At 39.9% G+C, this 26,380-nt stretch overlaps 1 protein-coding gene across 2 annotated transcripts in view; it reads left to right on the top strand.

Annotated features, from left to right (window-relative positions):
* The first annotated feature begins 3,100 nt into the window (after positions 1-3,100).
* Positions 3,101-26,380, top strand: part of TSPAN3 (tetraspanin 3) — a 39,812-nt gene continuing 16,532 nt past the window's right edge. The window contains exons 1-6 of one of the 2 annotated variants that reach the window (XM_024761779.1): positions 3,101-3,450; positions 16,894-17,085; positions 17,335-17,409; positions 18,944-19,045; positions 20,428-20,580; positions 20,845-20,928. In XM_024761779.1, coding sequence (XP_024617547.1) covers positions 3,388-3,450; positions 16,894-17,085; positions 17,335-17,409; positions 18,944-19,045; positions 20,428-20,580; positions 20,845-20,928 — 669 coding nt within the window. In that variant the 5' untranslated portion in view covers positions 3,101-3,387. The remainder of the gene's footprint in view (positions 3,451-16,893; positions 17,086-17,334; positions 17,410-18,943; positions 19,046-20,427; positions 20,581-20,844; positions 20,929-26,380) is intronic. The other variant, XM_024761778.1, reaches the window with a different exon arrangement.

Genomic DNA, 26,380 nt, shown 5'->3' with positions numbered 1-26,380 from the left:
TAGAACAGGATAGAAAGCCCGGAGATAAACCCACACACATCTGGTCACCTTATCTTTGATAAAGGAGGCAAGAATATACAGTGGAGAAAACACAGCCTCTTCAATAAGTGGTGCTCGGAAAACTGGAAAACTACATGTAAAAGAATGAAATTAGAACACTCCCTAACACCATACACAAAAATAAACTCAAAATGGATGAAAGACCTAAATGTAAGGCCTAACACTCTAAAACTCTTAGAGAAAAACATAGGCAGAACACTCTATGACATAAATCACAGCAAGATCATTTTTGACCCACCTCCTAGAGAAATGGAAATAAAACAAAAATAAACAAATGGGACCTAATGAAACTTAAAAGCTTTTGCACAGCAAAAGAAACCAAAAAGAAGACCAAAAGACAACCCTCAGAATGGGAGAAAATATTTGCAAATGAAGCAACTGACAAAGGATTAATCTCCAAAATTTACAAGCAGCTCATGCAGCTCAATATCAAAAAAACAAACAACACAATCCAAAAATGGGCAAAGACCTAAACAGACATTTCTCCAAAGAAGATATACAGGTTGCCAACAGACACATGAAAGGATGCTCAACATCACTAATCATTAGAGAAATTCAAAGCAAAATGAGGTATCACCTCATTTGAGGTGATACAATGAGGTATCACCTCACACTGGTCAAATGGCCATCACCCAAGAATCTACAAACAATAAATGCTGGAGAGGATGTGGAGAACAGGGAACCCTCTTGCACTGTTGGTGGGAATGTAAATTGATACAGCCACTATGGAGAACAGTATGGAGGTTCCTTTAAAAATAGAACTACCATATGATCCAGCAATCCCACTACCGGGCATATACCCTAAGAAAACCATAATTCAGAAAGAGTCATGTACCACAATGTTGACTGCAGCTCTATTTACAAGAGCCAGGACATGGAAGCAACCTAAGCATCTGTCAACAGATGACTGGATCAAGAACATGTGGCACATATATACAATGGAACATTACTCAGCCATAAAAAGAAAGAAAATTGAGTTATTTGAGAAAAACAAATACTGTATGCTAACACATATATATGGAATCCAAAAAAAAAAAAAAAAGGTTTTGAAGAACCTAGGGACAGGACAGGAATAAAGATGCAGACGTAGAGAATGGACTTGAGGACATGGGGAGGGGAAGGGTAAGCTGAGACAAAGGGAGAGAGTGGCATGGACATATATACGCTATGAAGTGTAAAATAGATAGCTAGTGGGAAGCAGCCGCATAGCACAGGGAGATCAGCTCGGAGCTTTGTGTCCACCTAGAGGGGTGGGAGGGAGACGCAAGAGGGAGGAGATATGGGGATATATGTATACGTATAGTTGATTCACTTTGTTATAAAGCAGAAACTAAAACTAAAAATTAAAAAAAGAATCCACCTGCCAATGCAGGGGACACAGGTTCGAGCCCTGGTCCAGGAAGATCCCACATGCCGCGGAGCAACTAAGCCCTTGCGCCACAACTACTGAGCCTGCACGCTAGAGCCTGCAAGCCACAACTACTGAAGCCCATGCTCCTAAAGCCCGTGATCCATGACAGGAGAAGCCAGCATAATGAGAAGCCCACACACCGCAATGAAGAGTAGCCCCTGCTCGCCACAACTGGAGAAAGCCCGCGTGCCACAACAAAGACCCAATGCAACCAAAAAAAAAAAAACTTAGATGTTGTTACTGGCCTGCTCAAAGCCTTGCAGTATCTTTCCGCTGCATATGGCTTAGTAGGCCCTTGGTGATCTGGCCTTGCTCACTTCATTCTCTGCTCCCCACTGACCTCCTGCACATCAGGCTCTTTAATGTTCTTTTTCCTACGGGTCATGTTCCTGCTCAGGGCCCTTGTACTTGCTATTCCCACCTTTGGGCTATTCTTCCTCTAAATATTCACATGGCCTGCTCACTCACTTTAGTTGGTTCTCCTCCAACATCTTCTGTTCGGAGAACTTCCCTCATCACTCTCTATCCCCTTCCTCTGAATTATTTTCTATCACTACTCAATATCATGTCATAAACCTAACCTGCCTATTTGTTTGAGGTCCACCTCCTTTAACAGAATGTGAGCTCCATGGGGGCAAGGATTTGTCTTGCTCACTGTGAAATGCCCACTACCTAGAACAGTGAGGCACAGAGGTGGTGCTTATTAATGAGTGAATAACTGGCTGCTGCTGCTGCTTGGTACAAATCAATAGGAGGCTGAGATGAAAAGGTATTGGTGAGAGTACCTGGGAAAGGTGCTAGCCAGGGAGATTTCAGGAGAATGAGATGATTAAGGACGAGCAAATGGGCATCTTTAAGGGCCAACTGAGGAGGGAGTGCAGGGTTGTAATGGCAGGTAAGACAGTAAACAGGCAGTTTCGTGTGTGGCTAAGAATGTGGTTTTCTGCCCTAGACCACCTAGTCTCTGTGTGGCTCTGGGTAAGTTTGTTAATCTTTCTAAGCCTCAATTCCTCCACCAGTAAAATGAAGCTGATAACCATAATACCTTCACCTAAGGTTGTGATGGAGGTTAATTGAGCAAATGGCCATAAAATGTCTGGCATGGGGTAAGCTCTCAGTAACTATTCATTACTATGATCGATGCAAGATTGGGGGAAGAGTGTGAAATGCTGCAATGTGAAAAGATGTTTCTGTAATCTTTCTAAGTCTTGTTCCAAAATGCCCTACCCAGGAATAGACTTCATGTGTTACCTTGCTCCCAACACACATCTACACGAAAATGTCTCCTCATTGCCAACCCCTCACCAGCCTTTTCTCCTTTCCAATGACTCTTCTGAGAGCTAGTCTAGCGCTTGGCACAATAAGTTCTCCATAAATATTTGTTGATGTTTACTGCTCTTCTCCCAGACAATGCTTAGGTGTTACTTTGTCAGGACCGACCTCCTTCGGGGAGAACGGGCTAGGTAGAAAGACAGCGTTCTTCGGACTCTGAATCACCTGTAAGCCTGGCATAGTAAACGCAGCTCAATAGGAGGGGACTGGGTTTGGTCCTCTGAAACTTCCCTAAGGAGCCGTCTGCATCCAAGGGCGGCCAGAGGCCAAGAAGGACACTGAGCTTTCGTCTCCTTTAAGAGGCGTGGCTTCGCTGTAGAACCACGGGAGTGATTGGCTGAATCTGCCTGTCCGGGAGCGGGACTCGGTTGCCGGGGTGTGGCGCGGTGGCCTGGCGGAGACTGCGGCGGCTGCGCGGAGGAGCGAGGTGCTTGCTGGGCTAGGGGTGGGCGACGGCTCCGGGGGCTGCGGTGAACGCTTCGCAGGCCGTGCAGTTCCCACAGGGAAGGCGCCGTCGCCATTGACGCCTCGCTCGGTGAGCGCGTCCCGCTCGCCGAGCAGGGCCTCAGCCGACCGCCGGCACCATGGGCCAGTGCGGCATCACCTCCTCCAAGACCGTGCTGGTGTTTCTCAACCTCATCTTCTGGGTGAGCGTGGCCGGCGGGCGGGAGAGGGCGGGGGGCCGGCGGTGCGGCCCGAAGGAGGCCTCGGCTGAAGCGCCTGTGGGGCCCAGCGGGGACCCAGGCTGGGCCGGGGCTGGCGCTGAGGGAGCCAGGGGACCCTGTGGCGGAGGCGCGAGAGGAGGGGGCCCGGGCCGGCCCCGGGGGCCTCTTCGTTAGGTCCCTCACTGGCCGGGACGAAGGCTCCGGGCGTAGATGGCGGTGAGAGGAAGCCCTCGGGGGCTTCTTGCGGTCTCCGCGCTCGGGCCCGGTGCCCCCGCCGACGAGCTCTGTGCCAGGGGCCGGCGCTGAGAGGCCCCCCGGCCTCCCCCCTCCCCGGAGCAGTCTGCTGGACGGAGAGCTCTCATTGCAGATTCTTTCAGGACACCAGGCTCGAAATAGGATATTCCCCAAAGGGTCGGGCTCTGCTTTCTTTGTCGGGGCCCGGAGCCCTGGCAGCTCCAGTGGCAGCTCCGAGGCGTGCGAGCAAACGGTGCAGAAGTGCGGGGACGCTACCGACTCAGGGGTGAGGGATTTTGCCTTAGAGCTTTTTGTGTATGGGGAACTGGTTGACTGGTTACCAGCCCAGAAAATGGAACGGTTTCAATTTGAGAAGCCAAATAATCCTGTAACCAGAAAATTAGTCTGTTTGTTTGGTCCTGGGGATGGGTAGCCTGAGATTATAAACCTTGGTTAAATATGACTCGGATGTCATAAGATCTTGAAAGCGATGAGTTAGTTCACTTTCAGTAAAGGGTGGCTTACACATTTTTTGGACACGCCCTCAAAGAAAGGGCTGTTTATAGCCCCTTCATCTTACTTCAGGTCCTTATCTCGCCAAGGACTTTTGTAATAACCTGTGTTACTCCTGTCAGTCTCTCCACCCTCTAGTTCATCTGGACCTTGCACCCGGATAAATCTTATTAAGCATTTCTTCCCTCACATCACTTTATTTCATTTAAAAAATAAACACCCGCCCACACCCCAAAAGCTTCAGCAGTAGATTAAGGTTCAACCTCCTCTTGGTATTGCAATTAAAGTCCTTAGTCACCTTTCCTTCCTCACCATTGACCATGTTCTTAAACACTTGCTGTCCTGGACACACTTCCCTGTCCCCAGTCCCCAGGACACTTCTTGAACATTCCCACTTCCCATACTTTTGTATGTCCCCATTCAACTCTTTCCTACAAACATACCTAAATTAGGAGGAATCCTTTCCTTCTTACAACACATTCCCCCCTCCCCCAACAAAGGAGGAAACTTTTCATATCCTGACTGCTCTAGCATAAAAGGATAATTACATATAATAAGGCATTTACTACACACATGTATTGCCATAGAGTCTTTCAGGATATTTATGGTGTGATGGAAAGAATCCTGACTGGTAGGGCCGATAGTACTGTTCAGAATCACCCACATGTCATTGATGTTTCCATGATTTCTTCTTTTCCAATTAGAGCAGTGTTTCTTATACTTTAGTTTGACTTAACAAGCCTTTTTAAAAGCTAAAAGAGTTTCCAGGGCTCTCCAGATGAGAAACACTATTAGATAAGAAGATTCTTAGGTATAGACTTAGCTTTGTAGCCTTTACAGTTCCTTGTGATTTTTATGGGCATAACAGTTTGATTTTGGAGAAGAGTCTGTGTACTGTCAGGTGAGTTCTAGGCTATTCAAGCTCAGGGACTGGAATTGCTAATGAAACAAAATATTTGAAATGCAGGAGCCATTTTCTTTAAATAATTAAATTTTCATTTAAAATAGCAGTTAATTTAAAGGTTCATTAATCTTTGGAAACTATGTAAGTGTAGGTACTATTGGCATTTAGTGAAGAAGGTTATGATGAACTTCAGTTGTGCTTTTCATAGTGGCTTCCTGCCAAGACTGAAGTTAAACTGTGGTAAAAACACTCTTTATCTAGGTTAGTAGGATAATAAAACATTTGTGAGCTGTGATGAGGAAGTTAAGCAGACATGCAGGGAAAAAAACTGTGGCGTACAGCAGGATTAGTGCAACATAACTAAGGAGGAAACAATATTAGATATGTCTCGTGCCAGAGTATTAGTTTAAGGACCAGCTGTTGGAGTCTGACGCTGTTGGTAATCATAGCTAATATTTGAGTGCTTTTAAAACCCAGGCACTGTGCTAAGCACTTTACATGGAGTATCCTCATAACAACTCCTTCTGGCAGGGAATATCGTGCTTCTTTTACAGATGAGGACATTAAAGTTTACTTAAAGGGGCACACGCAAGGTGGGGCAGAGCCAGCCTTCACACCCAGGTTGTCCTGTGCTCTAGAGCCGGTGGTGGTAGAGCAAAGTGGAATTTCAAAAGATTTGGAAAGGGGAAGGAACTCTTTAGGCTGTGTTAGACTCACTTGCTCTAAAACACTGATTTTAACCTTGTTTAGAACCTGCCCCAGCATTTAAACTACACTATTTAACTTGTCAGTTTAAAAAATTAGGTCATTATGAGGAAGTACATAAAACAGATGTTAACCTGTTCTTCCTGGGAATTTCTAATGCATTCTTCAGTTCTAATAAGTATATTCTTATATAGTGGCCCCTTCCTCCTTTTAATGCCTTAATCTATAAGTGGAAGAATAAGCATTCCCTACACAGAGCATCTCTAAAGTTTATCTAGGTTCCCTTGGGCAACTTCAGCAAAGTTGCCCAGGCTCTGTTGCACTGGCTCTTCACTATCGGATGGTAATGACTGATTGTTGATAAGTGTTAAAGTTTAATTGCTTTGTCAACATCTTTAAACTACACCTCTCTATATCATGATATCCTGGTTCCATTGGCAGCTTGTTCAGAGAGCTGTGATGTGCAAATAGATATGTACTTGAAATACTTAGGATCGGTATTAAATGATCTGACAGCCAAAGCTGTTAATGTTGACTTGGTGTAGATTATTTTGAACAGTGCAGTCTAAGGAAGTTACTATGGAAAGGCTCAGACAAAGGGGAAACAGTGGGTTCTAAAGTCCTGAAGGTTGTCTTAGTGGAAATTGAGAGTGCCTCACCAAATTCCAAAATATTAGGGCCTATAGCATGAAAGGTAATTTTGGACTAGTGAAGGGATGTACAACTTGGATCTCTTTGTTTTTTATGGAGTGGCATAGCTTTAAATGTAAGCGTATTAGTTCTAGACCCGTGATAATTTTTGGGAGACAGGAGTGTTTGAGTTACATGACTAAATTTTGAAGGCTATTGGAACAGTCATTAACCTCTTCTCTAAACTGCACTTTTGCACCAAGGTCAGACAAGGGTCTTAATTCAGTGGGTCATTTGATCTGACCCAGGGGGCCTCATCTAAAACAAGTTTAAATCAGTACTTTATAATTTCAGGTTTTTATTCTGGCAAGTTAATTGAGTACTTAATGAAGACCCATGTTATAGAAATTACTTTTACTTTTTCCACCCTGTGAGAAAAACCAATTGGCTAGTATTTATTTTGCTCATATGTGTCTTAGGCATTATAGGGACTACAAGAGAAAGCTTTGTCCATGCTTGCAGAATTTATAGTCTGGCACATCTGCTTAGGGTGTTGTTTTTCATCAGTATGAAAGGCCATAGTAACACTAACACAGCTGTGGAGTGGGAAATACCACAGGGTTAAACACCTTTTAAACGCTTTTGGAAACAACTTTGGAATGTGGCACCTTCACTAATCATCATTCACTCATATGAAATACCCTTTACATACAAATCATATTTAAAAGCCTTATATAAGCATTAAAATTTACCTTATCTTAAAAAAGTTTCATATTACCCTTCCCTCTGTGAATACATATAATTAAGGAAAATTGCTTTGTTAAACAAATACAAATGTTTAAATACCTACTTTGTGCTTATATTACTGATAGAATGGTGGAAAAATGAATATCTCTGTTCTTACAGAACTTTTTTTTTTTGGTGGAGCAAGGCAATTAAAAATAAGCAAGGAGGGCTTCCCTGGTGGCGCAGTGGTTGAGAGTCTGCCCGCCAATGCAGGGGACACCGGTTCGTGCCCCGGTCCGGGAAGATCCCACATGCCGCGGAGCGGCTAGGCCCGTGAGCCATGGCCACTGAGCCTGCGCATTACCAAAAAAAAAAAAAAAAAAAAGCAAGGGAAATATATCAGATAGTGATGTGTTATGCAGAGACTTAGAACAGGGTGATGTGATAAGAGTGATTGGATGGCTGCTTTAGGTTGGCAAAGAAGTCTTCTCCAAGGAGGTGAAATTTAATCTGGAATATGTGAAGGAACAGATTTTGGGGTTATTTGGAGGAGATGGGGGACATGTAAGACAAGGAACAGCCTACAGGCTCTAAGGCAAGAATATACTTGGTGTGTTCAAATTACCAAAAGAAAGCTTAACTATACTTTCATGCTTTTGTTTAAAAGATAAAAATTTATAATGAAATATTTCAAGGAAGACTTCTTCTTCACAAATCTCCATATACATATTTTGTCTTTTCTAGCACATCTTGCACATTTGAGTTGATAATATGATACTTTTAAACCGGAACCTTCATCAAACATCCTGGAATTTGTTTCTCCACCTCCTGTATTCCTATCATCATGAATGACTGCTCTGACAAAGAATATGTCATTGGAACACACCTTCAGCTAACATTTCTTTTTTCATAGTTATTTTTCAATTCACTAGAAGAAAAGCAAGTTATGGTGTATATTAGGGGACCGGTTTCTTAACTTTGACAGTTAAGAAAATGAATGCTTCCAGTCTTCCTACATTCTCAGTCAGCTGTCCACCATACCGAGAGCCTTGTGGCTCTGAGTAATCATTAACTGGAAGAGCGCATCGCATTGGGAACTTAGTCAGGAAAGCTCTCTTTAGTTGGCAGTTTAAGGAAGAGGTTGTTTTGTAGCTCTTTAGGATATTTATCATGCTTTGAAATATTTTAATGAATTTTATTCCATAAGATCCAACTTAGCTTAGGATTTTTGCAGAAATTTTATTCCATAAAATTTATACTTGCATCAAACAAGTATATTCTAAGAATCATTCACTCAGTAAATACTTGTTGAATATCTGTGCTTTACATGTTTCTGAGAAATGCAAAAAGGTACAGTTCCTGCTCTCTGACAGCTTATAGGAAGAGGGGTCAGACAGGCAAAATCATTTAATATTCTATTGAATATAATTTCTAGCTGCTCCTCCCCCTCCTCCTTCCCCTTATACTCACGGAGAGTCTCAAGTCTTCCTTTAAAAATATCATCTCTTTCCTCCTTCCCCCTCCTTAATAGTTTTGTAGAGTCAGTAGATGAGAACAATTATTTGCATTGATGTATTTGTTCTTGATTTACTAAAAGGGAATCTGTAGTAAATGCTGACATACTGTATTTTACATTGTTGCTGCTACCGATTAAACACATAACCCAAGCAAGGACAAACTCTACTATTATAAAGCTTAAGGACCTCAGGCTCCAGTAGTAATAACTGACTCTTTTTACAGTTAGAGTAGGGTGTGAGGACAGAGGGTCTCAAAGAAAAATGCATGTTTAAATTACGTGCTTCTCAGATGACCCCTGGAGCCCTGCAATCTGAAAATATTTAATTTCCATGCTGTTAAAATAATTTGGCTGTGGCTGTTGCGGATCTCCAATTTCATTGCAACCTGAACGTTTGGGGTCTTTCAACTCGTGGATATAAATTGGATTAAATAGAACAACTTTGTTAAGCTAGATGAACAGTGATTATAAAAAGCAAATACAGAAACAGTGAAAATAGGACAAAATTGAGGAACATGACCTTTGGAATATCATCTGAGTAATATTGGTTTAAAGGATTAAAATACTTTTTCTTTAAGAATAATGGCAATAATGATGGTGATATTGATAATGATGGCAGAAGTGGCTTACTGTCAAAATTTTACCCCTCCAAGTAGGGTTTGTTTGTTTGTTTTTCACTTGTCTCCTTAATAGGTAACATTTATGGGGGGGGAAAAAGGATGTGTACTGAAAGGATCAGAATTGTGTTAGATAGTCAGAAAACATCTAAAGATGAGTCAAAGCCAGGCAGACTCAAGAAAAGTGATAAACAGGGAAGATTTGCAGAAGTGCCTAAAATATTTGGGATTGAAGAGACACCTGTTTTATGTTGGTGGTTAAGGACAGATCTAAGAATTCGTTTGTGAAAGAACAACAAAGTCTCAATTTCAGATATAATTTTAAATATTTACTTTTATGATTATGCAAATAATATATTTGCTTTTTAAAGAAGACACTAAAAAGTATTTTAAGCTACCGTTACCATAATTCCACCACTCAGAGACAACCAGTATTAACATTTTGGTGGGTTTTTTTCCTTTTTTTTTTAATGTCTGCATGTAAGTGTGTTTTTCCCCTAACACACCACAAACATATTAGTAAATTATGCTTTAACATATTTAAGGGCTATAATGCAAATATACCTCTGGATGCTAGGGTTTTTTCTTTTGTTTTCGCTATTATAATTTTGTTATAATATTATAACATTTTGATGAACATACCTTATACAAATCTTTGTTTTCATCTGACTTATTTTCTTAAGAATAGACTCCTAGAAGTGCAGTTAGTAGGTACAAAAGTATAAATGCTGAGGCTAATAATGTGTTGCCAGATAGCTCTCCAGAAAGACTATTCTATATTCTATACTTCTGTGGGCTCTTCTCTCTGTACCCTTACATATCTTTGAATACTGCTTGCCTTTATTATTGACCAATTTGTTAGGTTGAAAATGATATATTTTAATAGCTTCAGAAATTCTTGGTTAGAGTAGCTTTAATTTCTGAAAGAGGATTTGAAATCTTTTTTTTTTTTTTTTTTGCGGTACGCGGGCCTCTCACTGTTGTGGCCTCTCCCGCTGCGGAGCACAGGCTCTGGATGCGCAGGCTCAGCGGCCATGGCTTACGGGCCTAGCCGCTCTGCGGCATGTGGGATCTTCCCGGACCGGAGCACGAACCCGTGTGCCCTGCATCGGCAGGTGGACTCTCAACCACTGCGCCACCAGGGAAGCCCGGATTTGAAATCTTTGGGATAGTTTTTTTTCTTGAGTGATAAGAGAGTAAATGAAATACGTAGGTATTGGACTTGGTAAGAGTAATTATATTTAATGATATGAAGTATTTCGTCAGAGTAAGTCAGAATTGAAACAAATAGATTTGACTAGAGAATATTATGGTAAGTAGAATGCTGAAAGATTTGAGGTGATTTTAAGACACTTGTAATGGCACAAGGAGGGATGGAGTTTGGAAAAGCTTTCAGAAATGCACTGCATAGAATTACCAATGGGTTCTTTGTAGGAGAGAAGCGAGGTACATGAAAAACTAATATGACCGTACAGGAGACTCTGAATTAAATGTTAAAAGATAGGTACATAAGATGGATTTATGCTGCTGTTTTTCCCCTCTTTACTTTTTGAAATCTGCATTCTTATGAAGTCTAGAATACATGGTGGTTTTTGCCAGGTCTTTCTACTCTTTCTTCCAACATTCCAGTCGCTTCTGCTTTACCAGTTGATTGTTGGAGGCAAAAATCACACTGAAGGAGTAGTTCTTGCAGGCAACAAGAACTTGTGAGACACTGTGCTTTTTAGCTGAATGACTTCAGACGGTCCCCTCATCTTTACACTGTCCTGATTCTTTCCCTTCTACAAATGAATCCATGACTACTGTATACCACTGCAAGAAAATCACTCCTGTTCTTCTTTGCTTTATCTTCACCCATATGCTCTGTGGGATGTGGGATGCACCTTCCCATTTCTAAATTTCCATATAGATACACTTTTCACAACAGGGGTGTTTTACCTCCTGGCTTGTAACAAGGCTGTTTTGTTTTTAATGTTCCCTGATTCCAGTGGCAAGTTTCACTGTGGTTGATGTGCTCCCTTTCATTTCATATTCCTTCTTCCTTAGAAAAGTAAAGAATTTAGGAGTTTTGTGGATTTTAGCATTTCATCATCTTTCACAGAGGATTTCAAAAGTACAAAAACAAAACAATTAGTTTGTAAAACCAAAACACTGGTTTCTAAACTGTAGAAAAATCAATCTTACATAACATTGAAATTTCTAATTTTAAAGGGGCTTCACATTTGTATGTATTGAATATATAGTGGAAGGGTAAAAGGATAAAGTGAAGTGTCATACTTCTGGAACTCACACTTCTAAAGTTTTCTGACAGGTAGCTTTATTTCTGGAGGAACAGCTTAGGGTTGTGCAAAAGCACTGGCTTTCCTAAAGTTTAAAAATTTTGTGACTTAATTTAGAACATGAGTTTATTAAAAGGTAAAGAAGAATGGTTTTCAAAAAATTCTTTTTTCCATAGTTTCAGCTCTCAGCCTTTCCGTTAAATTTCCCTTCACTTATTTGTAAAAAGGATGAGTATTTTTAGTATACTGTCCTGGCACAAATCCTCCTTATAGGCTCAGATTTTCTCAGCGATGACTAATGCAGTTCAGCTGCTTCCAAGTTCTACATTTCATTCTCTCTTCTGCTGCACCTCCTCTTCCCCCCCTGCAGCTGGTTTGTTGGCAAAGCCCAGATCCTCTGATACATCTCAATCCCAGCATTACCCTTCAGAAGGATTTAACCCTGCTTACCTTTTAGGCTTTCTAATAGCCACAACTCCTATATCAAAAATCTGCATGACTACAAAGTCCCTAGTTAGGAATTACTTATAACCTTCTTCCATTTACCGTATAAACTCTACCTATGTTTTTCATACTGATGGTTGGATGTCATTAAAGCAGTTGTTTATTGCTGTTTTTAGGTCTTCAGCTGTTGTAGGGACACCTTCTCTATATTTTCAGAGTAACTGATGTCATTTCATAGATTGTTTACTATACAACTTACATTAAGCACTATATATACATGTTGTTAAAAGAAGAAATTTTTGAAGTTACCTTCAATTTAGGAGACAGTCTCTGTCAGTAATTTGATTGATATAGTTTCATATCAGCAATCAGTGCAGTTTCTGCTTTGGTGTGTGCAACTGCTAAGTTGCTTCCCACTGTATGTTGTCAAAACAGAAGCGTTATGTTTTCAACTCTGCTGTGTGATTTGGATGTTGACTAGTTTGCAGCCTGGGAAAAGAAACTGCTTTCAAGTCTATTAGAAAAGAACAGGCGGCTTTACAAATGGCATTTCCTCCTAGCCTTCCATTGCATTCCTTATCTGTATGGGTGGAGGATGTCTGCACTGGAAGCATTTCACTTGGCCCACTCCCAGGCAGCACCAAGTGTGAGCCTTCTAGGGATCTCTTTAGGTTGAGAACTCATCATTTCATGTTTAAAATGCAGATGGTGCTTCACTTTCCCATGCTTCAGATTAATTGTTGAGCACATATATCTTCCAGTTTTATCCTGTTTTTATTCTTTTTTTTTTTTTTTTGTGGTACGCGGGCCTCTCACTTTCGTGGCCTCTCCCGTTGCAGAGTACAGGCTCTGGATGCGCAGGCTCAGCGGCCATGGCTCACGGGCCCAGCCGCTCCACGGCATGTGGGATCTTCCCGGACCAGGGCACGAACCCATGTCCCCTGCATCGGCAGGCGGACTCTCAACCACTGTGCCATCAGGGAAGCCCTATTCAAATTTATGTAGTCTTAAATTTCATTTACTAGCAGCTCAAAGATGGAATTCATTTTAATTTAAGCCATTTAAGAAATGAAGATTGCCTATTAGAGTAAGAAAAGCTAAGAGTCCAAAGGATAGAGAGATGACTAGTGAAGACAAACTGGACAGTATTTGATTGCTTCATATTTAGTATTCTTCTAATTCTGTTTGGGGACTAAAAGTATTTACTGTAACAAAATGTGTGTGTGTATACACGTGTGTGTTTGTATATCACACATATGTAGTCAAGAAAAAGTAATGTTTGGTAAGAGTGTTAAGTATTCCATGTACTTCGGTAGTTAATGCACCCAGACTATTAAGCTGTTTCTCCTCTCTCCCCTCTCCTATGCCTTCCATCATCCCATAATAATATGTCACCAAAGTAAGTATGTCAGTGAACTGAGGGCCTTTGAACAGGTACAGCTGCTGTAGGTGAAGCATTTATAAACTAATGTATTCCAGGTGTCATGGCCATCAGGAATTAATAGTAAGCTGGATTAAGTTGCCAAATCTTGTTTGAATGGTGGACTAAAAACTATAAGCATTAGACTGAAGAGAAACAAAGCAAATTCAAACCAAAGCTTTATGATTGAGATAGGAGGGCAATTTCAAGGGACTGGATGAAATGAAGTGTACTCAATGAATTTTGACGAATACCTTCTATGTGCCAGGCACCGTTCTAGGTGCTGGATGGTGGTACAGGGCTGAAAGACTGACAGGCAAAGTTTGTGCCCCAATGGCATGCTGAGACATATATAGTTATAATTACAACAGTTGTAATAAATGCTCTGTTAGAGCTGTGTAGGGGGTGGTATGTGACCAAGTGCACCTAATCCAACCTGAAATGGTCGAGAATGGCTTCCAAAAGGAAGAGGTGATATTTAAACTGCGTTTTAATGGGTGACAGGGAGTTCCCAGGCAGATGAAGAGAGGGCATTCCAAAGAGAACAGCAGAAGTAAAGAAGCAAGAAGATATGTGGTACATTTGGAAATAACAGCTTTCTGTTGTTCAGGGTACATGAGAGGTAATGGAGTCTGAGCCTGAAAAGCAGGGAGGAACAGCTTAGTTTATCAGGGGCCTTATTTGCCTCATCTTGATTTTAAACATGCTAATGCCTTGATCTGTTTTATATGTTTACAAAAATAACTGATCATATGAAGAACATATTATTAAGGGACAGGGAGGGTCAGCAAGTAAGGTTTAGGGTGAACAATGGTAAGGCCCACATTAAGACAGAAGCACTGCAGAGGGTTGAAGAGAAGTTACGGTATTCAGGTAGTGTTTGGAAAGTAAATCTGAAGGAGTTTGGTGATTGATGGGATGTAGAGGTAGGACAAAGAAAGAAAATAGAGTAACTCTCAGGCATTTGACTAGAAAAAAATAACTGTCTGGTGCCATTTGCTCTGAAATACAGAATATGAGGGAAGGTTTAATGGAGTGGGCAGGAAGGCAGAGAGGGTTTGAGGTAAGTTGAGGGCAAGGTGTCTGTGGGGCTTCCAGATGGGGATGTGTAGTCCTGAGATGATGGCTTAGGTAGAGAGCTGCAGTGGCTGGTGAAACCATGGCTAATATAGCCCAAGGAGAGCCTACAAAATGAGAACTATTTAAATAGGGCCAAAGGTAGAACCCTGGAGATCACTAACATTTGTCTGGTAAAGAAGAGTCCATGAAGAGAATGAGAGAGCAAGCAGTGAGAGAAATAGGAAGAAAGCCAGCAGTGGGGCCTCTTGAAAGCCAGAGGAGAGTTTTAAAAGAATATGGTTTTTTGGACTTCCCTGGTGGCGCAGTGGTTAAGAATCCACCTGCCAATGCAGGGGACATGGGTTCGAGCCCTGGTCTGGGAAGATCCCACGTGCCGTGGAGCAGCTAAGCCCATGCGCCACAACTACTGAGCCTGCGCTCTAGAGCCTGCAAGCCACAACCACTGAGCCCGCGAGCCGCAACTACTGAAGCCCACGCACCTAGAGCCCGTGCTCCGCGACAAGAGAAGCCACCGCAATGAGAAGCCTGTGCACCGCAATGAAGAGTAGCCCCCGCTCGCTGCAACTAGAGAAAGCCCGCGTGCAGCAACAAAGACCCAATGCAGCCAAAAATAAATAAAATAAATAAAAAATTTTAAAAAGCTTTAAAAAAAAGATTATGGTTTTTTAAATTGCCTCCATTACTCTAGTCTTGTCTTCTCTTTTTAAAAGTTCATTATTACTTTTTTTAAAAATCAACTTACTTTCTCAACTTTCCATAAATTGGGTCTTTTGCTTCCAGATCTGAATGATTCTGTTGGCCTGGTATATGAAAATATACTGATGACGCCCAAGCTTACAGGGTCCCACAGACTTAAGAAATAAACTGAGGGCTTCCCCCGTGGCACAGTGGTTGAGAGTCCGCCTGCCGATGCGGGGGTCACGGGTTCGAGCCCTGGTCCGGGGGGATCCCACATGCCACGGAGCATCTAAGCCTGAGCGCCACAGCTGCTGAGCCTGCGCTCTGGAGCCCGCACCCTGGAGCCCGCACCACAACTACTGAGCCCGCGTGCCTGGGACTGGTGCTCCGCAACAAGAGAAGCCACCGCGATGAGACTGTGCGCCGCAACGAAGAGTGGCCCTCTGCTCGCTGCAGCTAGAGGAAAGCCCGTGCACAGCAACGAAGACCCAATGCAGCCAAAAATAAATGAATAAACTTATTTTAAAAAAAACAACTGAGTTTCCAGGTTGAGAGGAGTTAACAATATTTCCAGTATCATTGTGGAGGCTCTTTTCTAGTTTGAAGATTAATGATTTATGTGTTAAAATTTTGAAGAATGGTGAAATAATTCTTTTCACGTGAATGTCTCAGAGTGCTCTGTAAATGATAATTCATTAAACCAAATGTTTTAACACTTAAACTCACACTGTATTTGCTCATTCACATAAAAGCAAGCAGCATTGGGCTGTCAGTATTGTGCTGGTACACAATGATAGCAAAATTGACAACGATAAGAGGAAAATGTATGTAAAACTCTGTAACTGGAGCATTGTGTCTGGAGCAGCAGCTGTTCCATGACTTTCTGCATTGTTTGCCTTTAGGTGCTCTAAAACCTTGTTACTCAAAAGTGTAGTTCAAGAATCAGCAGCATCAGCATCACCTGGGAGCTTGTTGGAAATGCAGAATCTCAGGCCCCACCCCCAGACCTACTGAATCAGTCTGCAGTTTAATAAGATCTTCAGGTGATTCCTATTCATGTAGTTTGAGAAACACGATTCTAAAGAATAAATAGACCTAAAGGGTTTGTACAGTTCTTTAGTAACGTAGCCCTCTAGCTATGAAAATGGTAAATTTCATAGCCTCAACTAGGACAGCAAATGTTTTAGATATGGGTATCATGGTTATTAGTTGCTATTGTATTTTCTTTCCCCAAATCATTAGATGGAGATTATAAATGCAGATTCTGGAGTCAGATCGCCTGGGTTCAAATCCTGCCTTTGCCACTTGTACCCGATTTCCCCATTTGCTGGGGGCAGTCCCCACCTCCACACTGACCCTTATTGGACATGTAATTGAGCTACAGAAGCGCTTTGGGACGTGTGTGTGTTTTCATTCTTGTCATCAGTCTTACTTACTGGATTCATGGTTTCTTGGTCCTAGATGAACCAGCAGTTATTGAAAAGTAGATGGAGCTTGGAAAACTTTAGTAACGAAATGCTCTTACTAATGAATAATTTTCAGCTTCACAGAAAAAACGTCTACAAAGATTTAAAAGTGGTGGAAAATCTCATTGAGTTATAACATGCTAAGAAATAGTGGGGATTTTTACCAGCAGGGGTTGGAGAATTTTACCAGCGCTCTGACCTTGTTTTCTACAGGGAGCAGCTGGCATTTTATGCTATGTGGGAGCCTATGTCTTCATCACTTATGACGACTATGACCACTTCTTTGAAGATGTGTACACTCTCATCCCTGCTGTGGTGATCATAGCTGTAGGAGCCCTGCTCTTCATTATTGGGCTAATTGGCTGCTGTGCCACAATCCGGGAAAGCCGCTGTGGACTTGCCACGGTAAGTTAGCTCTTCACTGATCGCATGTGTCGTCATAGTATGTGGGAATATTCATTTGTGTTACTTGCTTGAATTGAGCATGAAACTCCATTTTCTATTTGACTCTCTTTATAATTGGAACAGAATTAGCACTTGTCTTAAACTTCCAGCAGTTATCTCAGATAATTGCTTTTTATCAAGAGAGTATTTAGAGTTATTTTTTCATTTGTATTTAATTTTTGACAATGTTTCCTTACATTTTCCTTACAGTTTGTCATCATCCTACTCTTGGTTTTTGTCACAGAAGTTGTTGTAGTGGTTTTGGGATATGTTTACAGAGCAAAGGTATGTTGTCTACTGGAATGTATATGTTTTAAAAGGTGGCTTAAGTGTTTCAAGTGAAATAGAACAAACTCATTTTGAGAGTAAACATTTTCTTTTGCCTGACTTCACTTTAGCCACTGCTTTGAAAATGTAAGGATAATTAGAAATTATATGTCAGGACTTCTAGTCTCATTTAATATAGCAAAGTGTTAATTCTACTACTGTCCTAGTTTGTAGGTAGTTTTCTTTAAATGACCATAGGATGATCTGCAAATGAATAGTTGGTCAGCTGAGAACTTGATTCAAATTTCCTCAGCCTATAGATTCCCTATATAGATTCCCAGATTTCTGTTTAGAAGAACTAAACTGAGGATTTCATTTTCCATTGCCTCTTTTTTAAAAAAATGCGTTGGTTCTGGACATAGAAAAAGGTGATTGGGAGTTGTAATCCTGCAATTTGTTCCTGAGGAAAAAGGGGTCCTACCAACTCAAACACTAAGGCAACTGTTGCCAGCCACTCCCTTCTTGCCCCTCTTTCCTCTTTTCTGGTCATTCTTCTTTTCTTTCCCCTTTCCTTTCTATTTTTCCTGCTTTTGCTTTCCATCTACAGTACCATTTAAGGCTAAACAGGCTGCTTTAAATTAATTTGGGGATAACTGTAGAGCTGTTATAAAGGCGTAGTAGGGTTATTCTCATAGTAGGGTTATTCTCTTATGATTTTGAGTCAAAGGCATGATATGCCAATTTAATATTCAACCATTGCTACATAAGGTACCAGAGAGCTATGCCAAAAAAAGAATGCAGTGGATTATGCCCCTACCTATGATCTGGTTATCAATTTTATAGTCTTACCACATCACTGATAAAATTACCAAATAGGTCTAATCATCTTAGAAGGGTAAGGAGAATCTGGTACAAGCAAACTTTATTAAATGACACTTTAGTTGCCACTTGGCAATACATCATGGAGAGTTTATTTCCTGTCTTCTCATTCACATACATTGAACTGCAGCTCTTCATAAGGTGCCACTTTTAAGGACTGATTTTTTTTTTAACCTGCTGATTACTTTTACATATTTGCCCAAGTCTAATTAAACGTTAAATAAGTAAAATGGAAATAATGTTGGTATTTGTCCCAAAAGTATCTTGTGGGGGCTTTTTAAGTTGTTTAATTTTTACCTCCTTTAGGAAAGGAAAATGAGTAGGTCTTCTGAGAACCCACTGAAAACTTATTTGAAAAAGAAGGTGGTCTGTTTATAAGTTAGGACACCTATCTCAAGGCTCAACTGCTTTCTCCCTCTTGAATAAATTGGTAGCCTGCCATCTTGCACACAATTTTCTCTGTGATTGCTTTTAATCTGTGTGATATAATATGTCTGAAGGTTTACCTGAATCTACATGGAGGCAGGAAGGGAGAAAACTTTTTTCTTACAAGAAATTCATGGAAATATCTTGCCACTTTGCACACATGCCATTAGGGCATTTTAGCTGGAGCCTTGACTAATGTTACTTTTATCAGTATTTTTGAGGGACTGAATTCTTTGTTTTAATTCAGGTGGAAAATGAGGTTGATCGCAGCATTCAGAAAGTATATAAGACCTACAATGGAACCAACCCTGATGCTGCTAGCCGGGCTATTGATTATGTACAGAGACAGGTGAGTTCTTCTGAGGCTAATTTGTTTTTGAGGACCAATCACCATTGAGCAAACATTAAACTTAACTCTGTTACTGTGTAAATTAGCAGTATACATTTACAGCTATGGTTAGCTTCGTGATGAGTCCAATAACCTTTTCTTTTTCAAATGCAGCTACACATGAGTTGTTAAACTAAATGATCAATGCTATTTTTTTAAAATATAAATTTATTTTTTGGCTGCCTTGGGTCTTTGTTTCTGTGCATGGGCTTTCTCTAGTTGCAGCGAGCAGGGGCTACTCTTCCTTGAGGAGCACGGCTTCTCATTGAGGTGGCTTCTCTTATTGAAGAGCATGGGCTCTAGGCACTTGGGCTTCAGTAGTTGTGGCACGTGGGCTCAGTAGTTGTGGCTCACAGGCTCAGTAGTTGTGGCTCACAGGCTTTAGAGCGCAGGCTCAGTAGTTGTGGCGCACAGGCTTAGTTGCTCCACGGCATGTGGGATCTTCCTGGACCAGGGCTCAAACCCATGTCCCCTGCATTGGCAAGCGGATTCTTAACCTCTGCGCCACCAGTGAAGTCCAAGTCCGATAATCTTACCTTCACCCTTGGAAAGTTTTTTTTCCCACCATTACCTAGTCACAGCCAGATAAGAAGCATCTGATTTTCCCGTAAAAATAATTAGCTAAAGAGGTGATAATGGAAGAGCGGTACGTGTCACAGGAAAGTTCAGCATCCAGATGGACTTTAGAGGAGGTGAGAAGTCTTTATATACCTTGAGAAAGCAAGACCAGAAAGGATAACAGACAAAACCATTAAAAAAAAATTATTGTAGACAATTTGAAACATACCTGAAGGTAGAGAGAATCGTATAGTAGATCTTTGTATCCATAAACCCACCTCAAAATTGTCAGCTTTTTGTCAATCTTGTTTCATCTATTACTCCCACATATCGTTTGCCAGATTAACTTAAAGTAAGTCCCAGACATTTCAGACAAAATATTTTAAATACTTTGTCATTGGAAATAATATTTAACTCAGGATTAGATGTTTAACAGGCAAAGTGTAAAGATTTTTCTTAGCTGTAAACTACCCCTTGTGGGCAATATGATTTCTCAAATGGAGGTTCTAGAGCCACTATTTAATTACATGTGGCTATTTAAATTAAAATTAAAAATTCAGTTCCTTAGTCACACTAGCCACATTTTAATTGCTCAATAGCCCCATGTGGCTGGGTGCTACCATACTGAGCATACAGACACAGAACATTTCTATCATTGCAGAAAGTTCTGTTGGACATCACTGGTCTAAAAGTAGCTTAAAGCTCTTCAGTGCATGGAACTCTAAAGTTCAGCACAGGGGTATGTGTTCTGTGACAAGTAATATCTCTGTTCTCTTCTCTGTTAGCTGCATTGTTGTGGAATTCACAACTATTCAGACTGGGAAAATACAGACTGGTTCAAAGAAACCAAAAACCAGAGTGTCCCTCTTAGCTGTTGCAGAGAGACCGCCAGCAGCTGTAATGGCAGTCTGGCCCACCCCTCTGACCTCTATGCCGAGGTAAGTTCAGTTTCTTGGCCAACACTTGAATCTAGCCTGGTAGCTTTTTTTCTTGGTGAATTATCTCTACCTGGAACTTCTTTTCTACCTTCTTTTACTTGTCTTTAATGCCATTTAATTTTAATATAAATTATTTTCAAATGCATTATCTTTTTTCCCTCTTTTAGTTTCTGTCATTTCCATTTCTGCCAGTGAGTAGTAATATGTGACCTTGCAGCTTTCACTTTTTAAAAAGACTAATGAGGATGACTTTGGGTGTTTTAGGGGTGTGAGGCTCTAGTTGTGAAGAAGCTACAAGAAATCATGATGCACGTTATCTGGGCAGCACTGGCATTTGCAGCTATTCAGGTAAGCACAGCTAGCCAAGGAGTTTTCAGAGTGCACCGATTCTCTGGTGGCAGCCCTGAATGGTTTTAATCACTAAGTACAGTTAAGCTTTGTGTATATAGATAACTTGGAAGTGATTGAGGTACCAGACACCAGTTTCCAGCATCTTCCATTTCCTGTCTCTAGACATAGACCCAGAATGGTCCCAGAAACCAGAGATCTGGATGGGGGAACCATGTGCGAGGGGACTCCTTATCTTATTTTCTTGACTTGATTAGTGAGTGACCTGTTCAAAATACAAACTGTTGTCATAATGTATTCTTGGGAGGTACTTCAGTAGAACTTCACAGAATTAAAAAAAATCAAACTGCTGTATTTCAGCTTGGAAGTGGAAAGTTCTATTTTAATCTTTTTAAAATTTCTCCTTCCATTTCTTGCTTTTCTGTCGTCAAGGGTTTTATATGTTCATATACATAAATCAAGACTAGTGGCACTACACTAGTCTCTTACAGTAATGGGAGCAATTTTATCACTTTACAGCAAAGACCTTTAATTAAAAACTGAGATTCTAACCTCCCTTGTATTTGTGGACTTAGTTTTTTTAGAAGGACTGTCATCAAGAAGTCTGTTATACCACTTGGCATATTTGGAAATGTACCATGTCTTTCTGGTAGCTGAGGGGACTTGTCCCAGCTCCTACCAGTGAAAACAGTCTTTTTCCCCCTTAATAAGAGCTTGTACAAAGTAGCTGGTAATTGTTTTAATTACCTGTCACTTTATCAAAGAAAAAAACCCATACGCATCCTTTATCCCTCATACCCACATAAAAAACAAGTAAGAAAGATGGCTATTTTTCTGCCCAGTATAATCTACATTCCTAGTTTCTTGGGTATATACATTATATCTTAGAGATTCTGTTAGAGGATATTACAACTATTTGAAAATCCTTTGCATCAGATCTAGTTCTCAGAGTGTTCTTTAGTGTTCTTTTAGTATGTTCTTGAAACATGCTTCAGGTCTAGAGAATCTACTTGAAGAAAGTTTTGATATCATTTAATTGTTAGAAAAACCAACATAATTGCTAGTGTATATGTAAGTTGCTTGGCTTGTCTGCTCTCTGTATATTTGAACAGAAACTAGTGTATTGAACAGGAAGTGCCTTATAAAATGGCAAAAGGGTGAATGTTTACTTTGCTGATAACTCAGAGCTCTGAAATGATTCATTGAAAAGCCGAGCTCTATTTGCTATGGTCTCTGCCCTTCTAAGCGTTTACTTTTTGGCTCAGCATAGCAGTAATCTGTTGATCAGCAAGGGTGTACTTCATATTTTCTTTGTGTAAACACATTCATTTAGCTAAAAATAATGAAACGTGAGGGAGGTCTCTTTTCCCAAGTGAAATCCTGATCTGTGCATTTTTAATGATTTTATGTGTGGTAATAAAGCTGCATGTATTAGCATGCAGCAAAAAAACTTTAGAACTGTATGGTGCTTTTGATCATGAAATGTGCAATATGTATATAGAAGACTGATGAAATCAACACTTTAGATATGTCCCTCATCTAGTTAAGCTTATTAACCAGTCAGATATTTCTTCATTAAATATTTTTTAATGGGGGCTAGTAAATATTCTAACTGGTCTTTTAAGTATGCCTTCTCATATGCATTTTATACTTAAATCACCCTGACTTAAATAATGGCTGATGAAGCTTTGATGTTTTCAGTTCAGCAAAACTAAGTCAGGGATTCAGAGCTTTTACAGCCTCAAAACCGAGTGGTTTTGAAAATTTTAAAACTGGTTTTAAAGGGAAAAACATCCATTTGAAATAAAAGAATTTTCTACTTTTTTTTTTAAGAGTACCTATAAATGTTTAAACTTTTGATATTCAAAATCTGATGTAGATTGGTGCCATGTGTGTGGAAAACCTGAATGAAGGCAGAAACAACTCAAAGAGCAGGGAGACTTTATGCTTGTATACTTATCCTGATAGAGAAAGAGCTAGAAGGATGCTTGGAGATTCTGCAGTCCCTGGTTTTAAAGGCCATGAAAATGAGGGAGAGCAAGGATAGCATGACTTACGACCATCACTAAAGCTTGAACCCCGTCTCCATGTGTACTCTGCCTCCAATTACAAATTGAAGAATTAAGATTCTCAGAAGATTAAATTCCTAAATTCTGTTAATGAAATCTGACAGCAAATTGACACTTAAACTGGTTAGAATACACAATGTAATAGCATTGAAAAATGATTAGCACTTTTCTTCAGGTTCTAAAGTGGGGAAGCTCTAAGAGCTATCACAGAAAATTCAATTTTAAATAATGGGAAAAATTGATTGGTTTTTGGTAGTGTTGTGAGTATCAAAAATATTTAAGCGTTGTCTCCTTTGATTTTGGGTGTGATTTGTGGTACTATTAAACTACATTTCATTGATGTTCTAAGGCATAAAGGTGAATTTAAGAAGAAATTTTCCCATAAACTTAATTTACCAGTAAAAGCCTCTTGTTTGAGTGTTGGTCATCTGTGGGCCAGTTTAGCGCACCACCTCTTTTTGTGTGAGCCCCACACATTTTATGTATTGTCCATGACTGCTTTTGTGTTATGGTGACAGAGTTGAATAGTTGCAGCAGAGACCAGTTTTGTCTCTTGGTTCACAAAGCCTAAGATATTTACTGTATTGCCCTTTATGAAACATCTGCCCACCCTTGTTCTAGTCTTGTTAAGTGGTCTAGGTTTGGGTAGGACCAAAATTACCAAGAAAGAAAAACCTGAAAACTATAAGAGAATGAGATTTTTAAAATTTTGCTATATCCATTATACTGTTAGTTTCTTAATGAGCAAGGTATTTCACTTCTTTGAGAGTAGCCAGCCTCTTAAATGAACAAATGATCAGCTATAAATTTTATATTTCAACAGTCTGGTGATAATAATAAAATCTAGATTTTGATTTGGCAAGCTCTTAAGTTTCAGCTGTGTGTAAGGCTCACTGCAAAGGCAGTATGGGGAAAATGGGAATTGTCAGTCTTTGGAGTCTCACAATGTTGGCATGTCCTTAAGATGGAATGATGGAAAGCAAAATTTCACAGAGAACTGGTTCCCAAGGCCTTTTTTCTGGTCTGTATGCCAAGTGTGAAGGAGGTTGAGACTGTCATTTCCTTCCTGCCTCTTCTGACTTCTATTTTAATTCATTAAAATGAATTAAAATACATAAATAAATAGCACTTCAGATTGGGCCCCCAGATAGTTAAAATTGAGTGGCTTGATTCTGACAGTCATTTTAAAAAAGTATTTCAAGTAATTCTTCCTTAAAAACTTAAAACCAAAGCTTGGGAAGCTAATTCTTGAGTGGCTAAGATTTTTTTTTTTAATTTTGGGGAAATTAATCTTAATCGTTAAGTTCTTGAAAATTTCTTAATTGAAAAACCCATTTGATAAAATTTTCTTCAAAGATACAAATTTAGTAAGAGGTAAGCCTCCCTCTCAAGTCTTGACCCCAGCTCTCGAGTCCCTCCTTGCAGAGGCAACCACTGTTCCCAGTTTCCTGTATATCCTTCCAGAAGTAGTTTGTGGTTAGACAAGCACATAAATATTTTTTATGCAAATAGAAGCTTATAGGATGCCATTTTCTACCTTTCTTTCTTAAGATAATTGTATGCAACCTCCAGTTTTGAGAAACAATGCAGACAGAATCCTGTATGCCTTGCTCAGTTTCCTTTAGTGGTTAACATTTTGCAAAACTATTACGTATCACAACCAGGATATTGGCCTTGATACAATCCACTGATTTTTTTTAGATTTCTCATTTCTATGTGTGTATTCAATTCTGTACAACTTTATGACCTGTTTGGTTCTTGTATCCATCACCATAGTCAAAATACTGAACAGTTGCAACACTACAAATGTCTGCCTGATAACTCTTATAATTGCACCCACCTCTGTCCTATGCCCCCTCCCCCATACCCTGGTAACCACTAATCTGTCCTCCATATCTAAAATTTTATTTTATCATTTCAAAAGTATCATAAAAGGTACAAAAGGTTACATATAATATATGATATGTAACCTTTTGTACCTTCTTAAAAACAAATTAATATGCTACTGTGGCAATATAGTATTCCATTTTTTGGACATACTTCATAATTTAATCTGCATTAATGGGCACTTATGGAAGTGTTGCTATTACAGAAATGCAAGTAGTGAATTTCCTCTGTATATATGGGCAAAGTCTGTAGCAAAAAATTTGTAGTCATGAAATTGAGGGGTCAGAGAATATGGATGACTTTTTGATAGGTATTTCTAAATTTTCCTCAGAAAAGAGTGTTTTCAGTGTGCAGTTCTAATTACCTTATATAAAATACCTACTTCCCCATAATGCCACCTACCTAGTGTATCATAGAGCATTTTAGTCCTTGGCAGTTTTTTTAATCACCACTTGCCTATGTATTTACTAATCATTTTTTGCAGTTGCTGGGTGTTATATTTGGACTAAGTGTAGATTAGTTCTCATGATGTGACTACTACAGGGGAAAGTTTCGTTGCAAGAAATCACACTGGAGCTAAAATATTTGTGTGATATTTTAAAGTCTGTTTTTGGAAAATTTCAATAATTGATGAGATTTTAGTATAGCAAAGCTTTGGAAATGGACCTGTAATACTTAGTGATGAGGTTTGCACTATAAGAAGTTATTGTGTAGTGCTTAATGTTTTTTTTTTAAATTGTAGTATTTAATGTTCCTAAACAGACTCATTTCCAAGCATGAGTAGGGTTTTATCAAATTTATTTAATTGTTTTTAAATCAGTGCAAGTTGATTTAATTGAAATTAAAGTCAGGAAAAAAAGGATACTTATTTCAGACCCCATTTTGAGAATGCTGACTGCTTCGGTAGAAGTTAACCAACTGAAAGGAATGTGAGGAAGTGGGGATGGGAAGAGATCTTTTCCCCAAGCTAATCAGTAACTTCAGAGCTTAGCATTTTTATTGCTCAATTTAACATTGCCTGGGAACATAATTGTGTTTGATCTTATAGCTGTTCTAAGAATGTTTTGCTGTACAGTGAATGGAAATGTATTTCTTTAGGAATTAGATACTAAACATGTCTAGAATTGGCTTAAGATATTTAGTAAACTTTCAACAATATCCACTTTTAAAATGTCTTTAAGGTGCTTTGCGCTAGTAAGCACTCAGCAAATATTGATATAATGAAACTGATGAATTCAAGCAGCAAGTATATATCCTGAATGGGTAGAATAGAGGCTAATAAATAAGGGCAGAAATTGGAGAGTATGACTTTATCATGGAGAAGTCAGTTTGAGGACATCCTTTTTCTCTGTACATGTGTCTCATTAGTAATCTTCCACTTCAGACTTTGAGAGTCTTGTTTATGGATCAGGTACACTTTGTTGAAATTAGATTGACCCCATATGTACAGAGGGCCCTGCCTTTTAAAAATCAAATAACTGAGACCTTTCACTGTC

This window comes from Neophocaena asiaeorientalis, unplaced genomic scaffold (assembly GCF_003031525.2).
Source record: "Neophocaena asiaeorientalis asiaeorientalis breed wild unplaced genomic scaffold, Neophocaena_asiaeorientalis_V1.1 scaffold54, whole genome shotgun sequence".
NCBI classification, from domain to species: Eukaryota; Metazoa; Chordata; class Mammalia; order Artiodactyla; family Phocoenidae; genus Neophocaena; species Neophocaena asiaeorientalis.
Note: the sequence above shows the minus strand (reverse complement) of the source record. Positions and strands in the feature narration are given on the sequence as shown.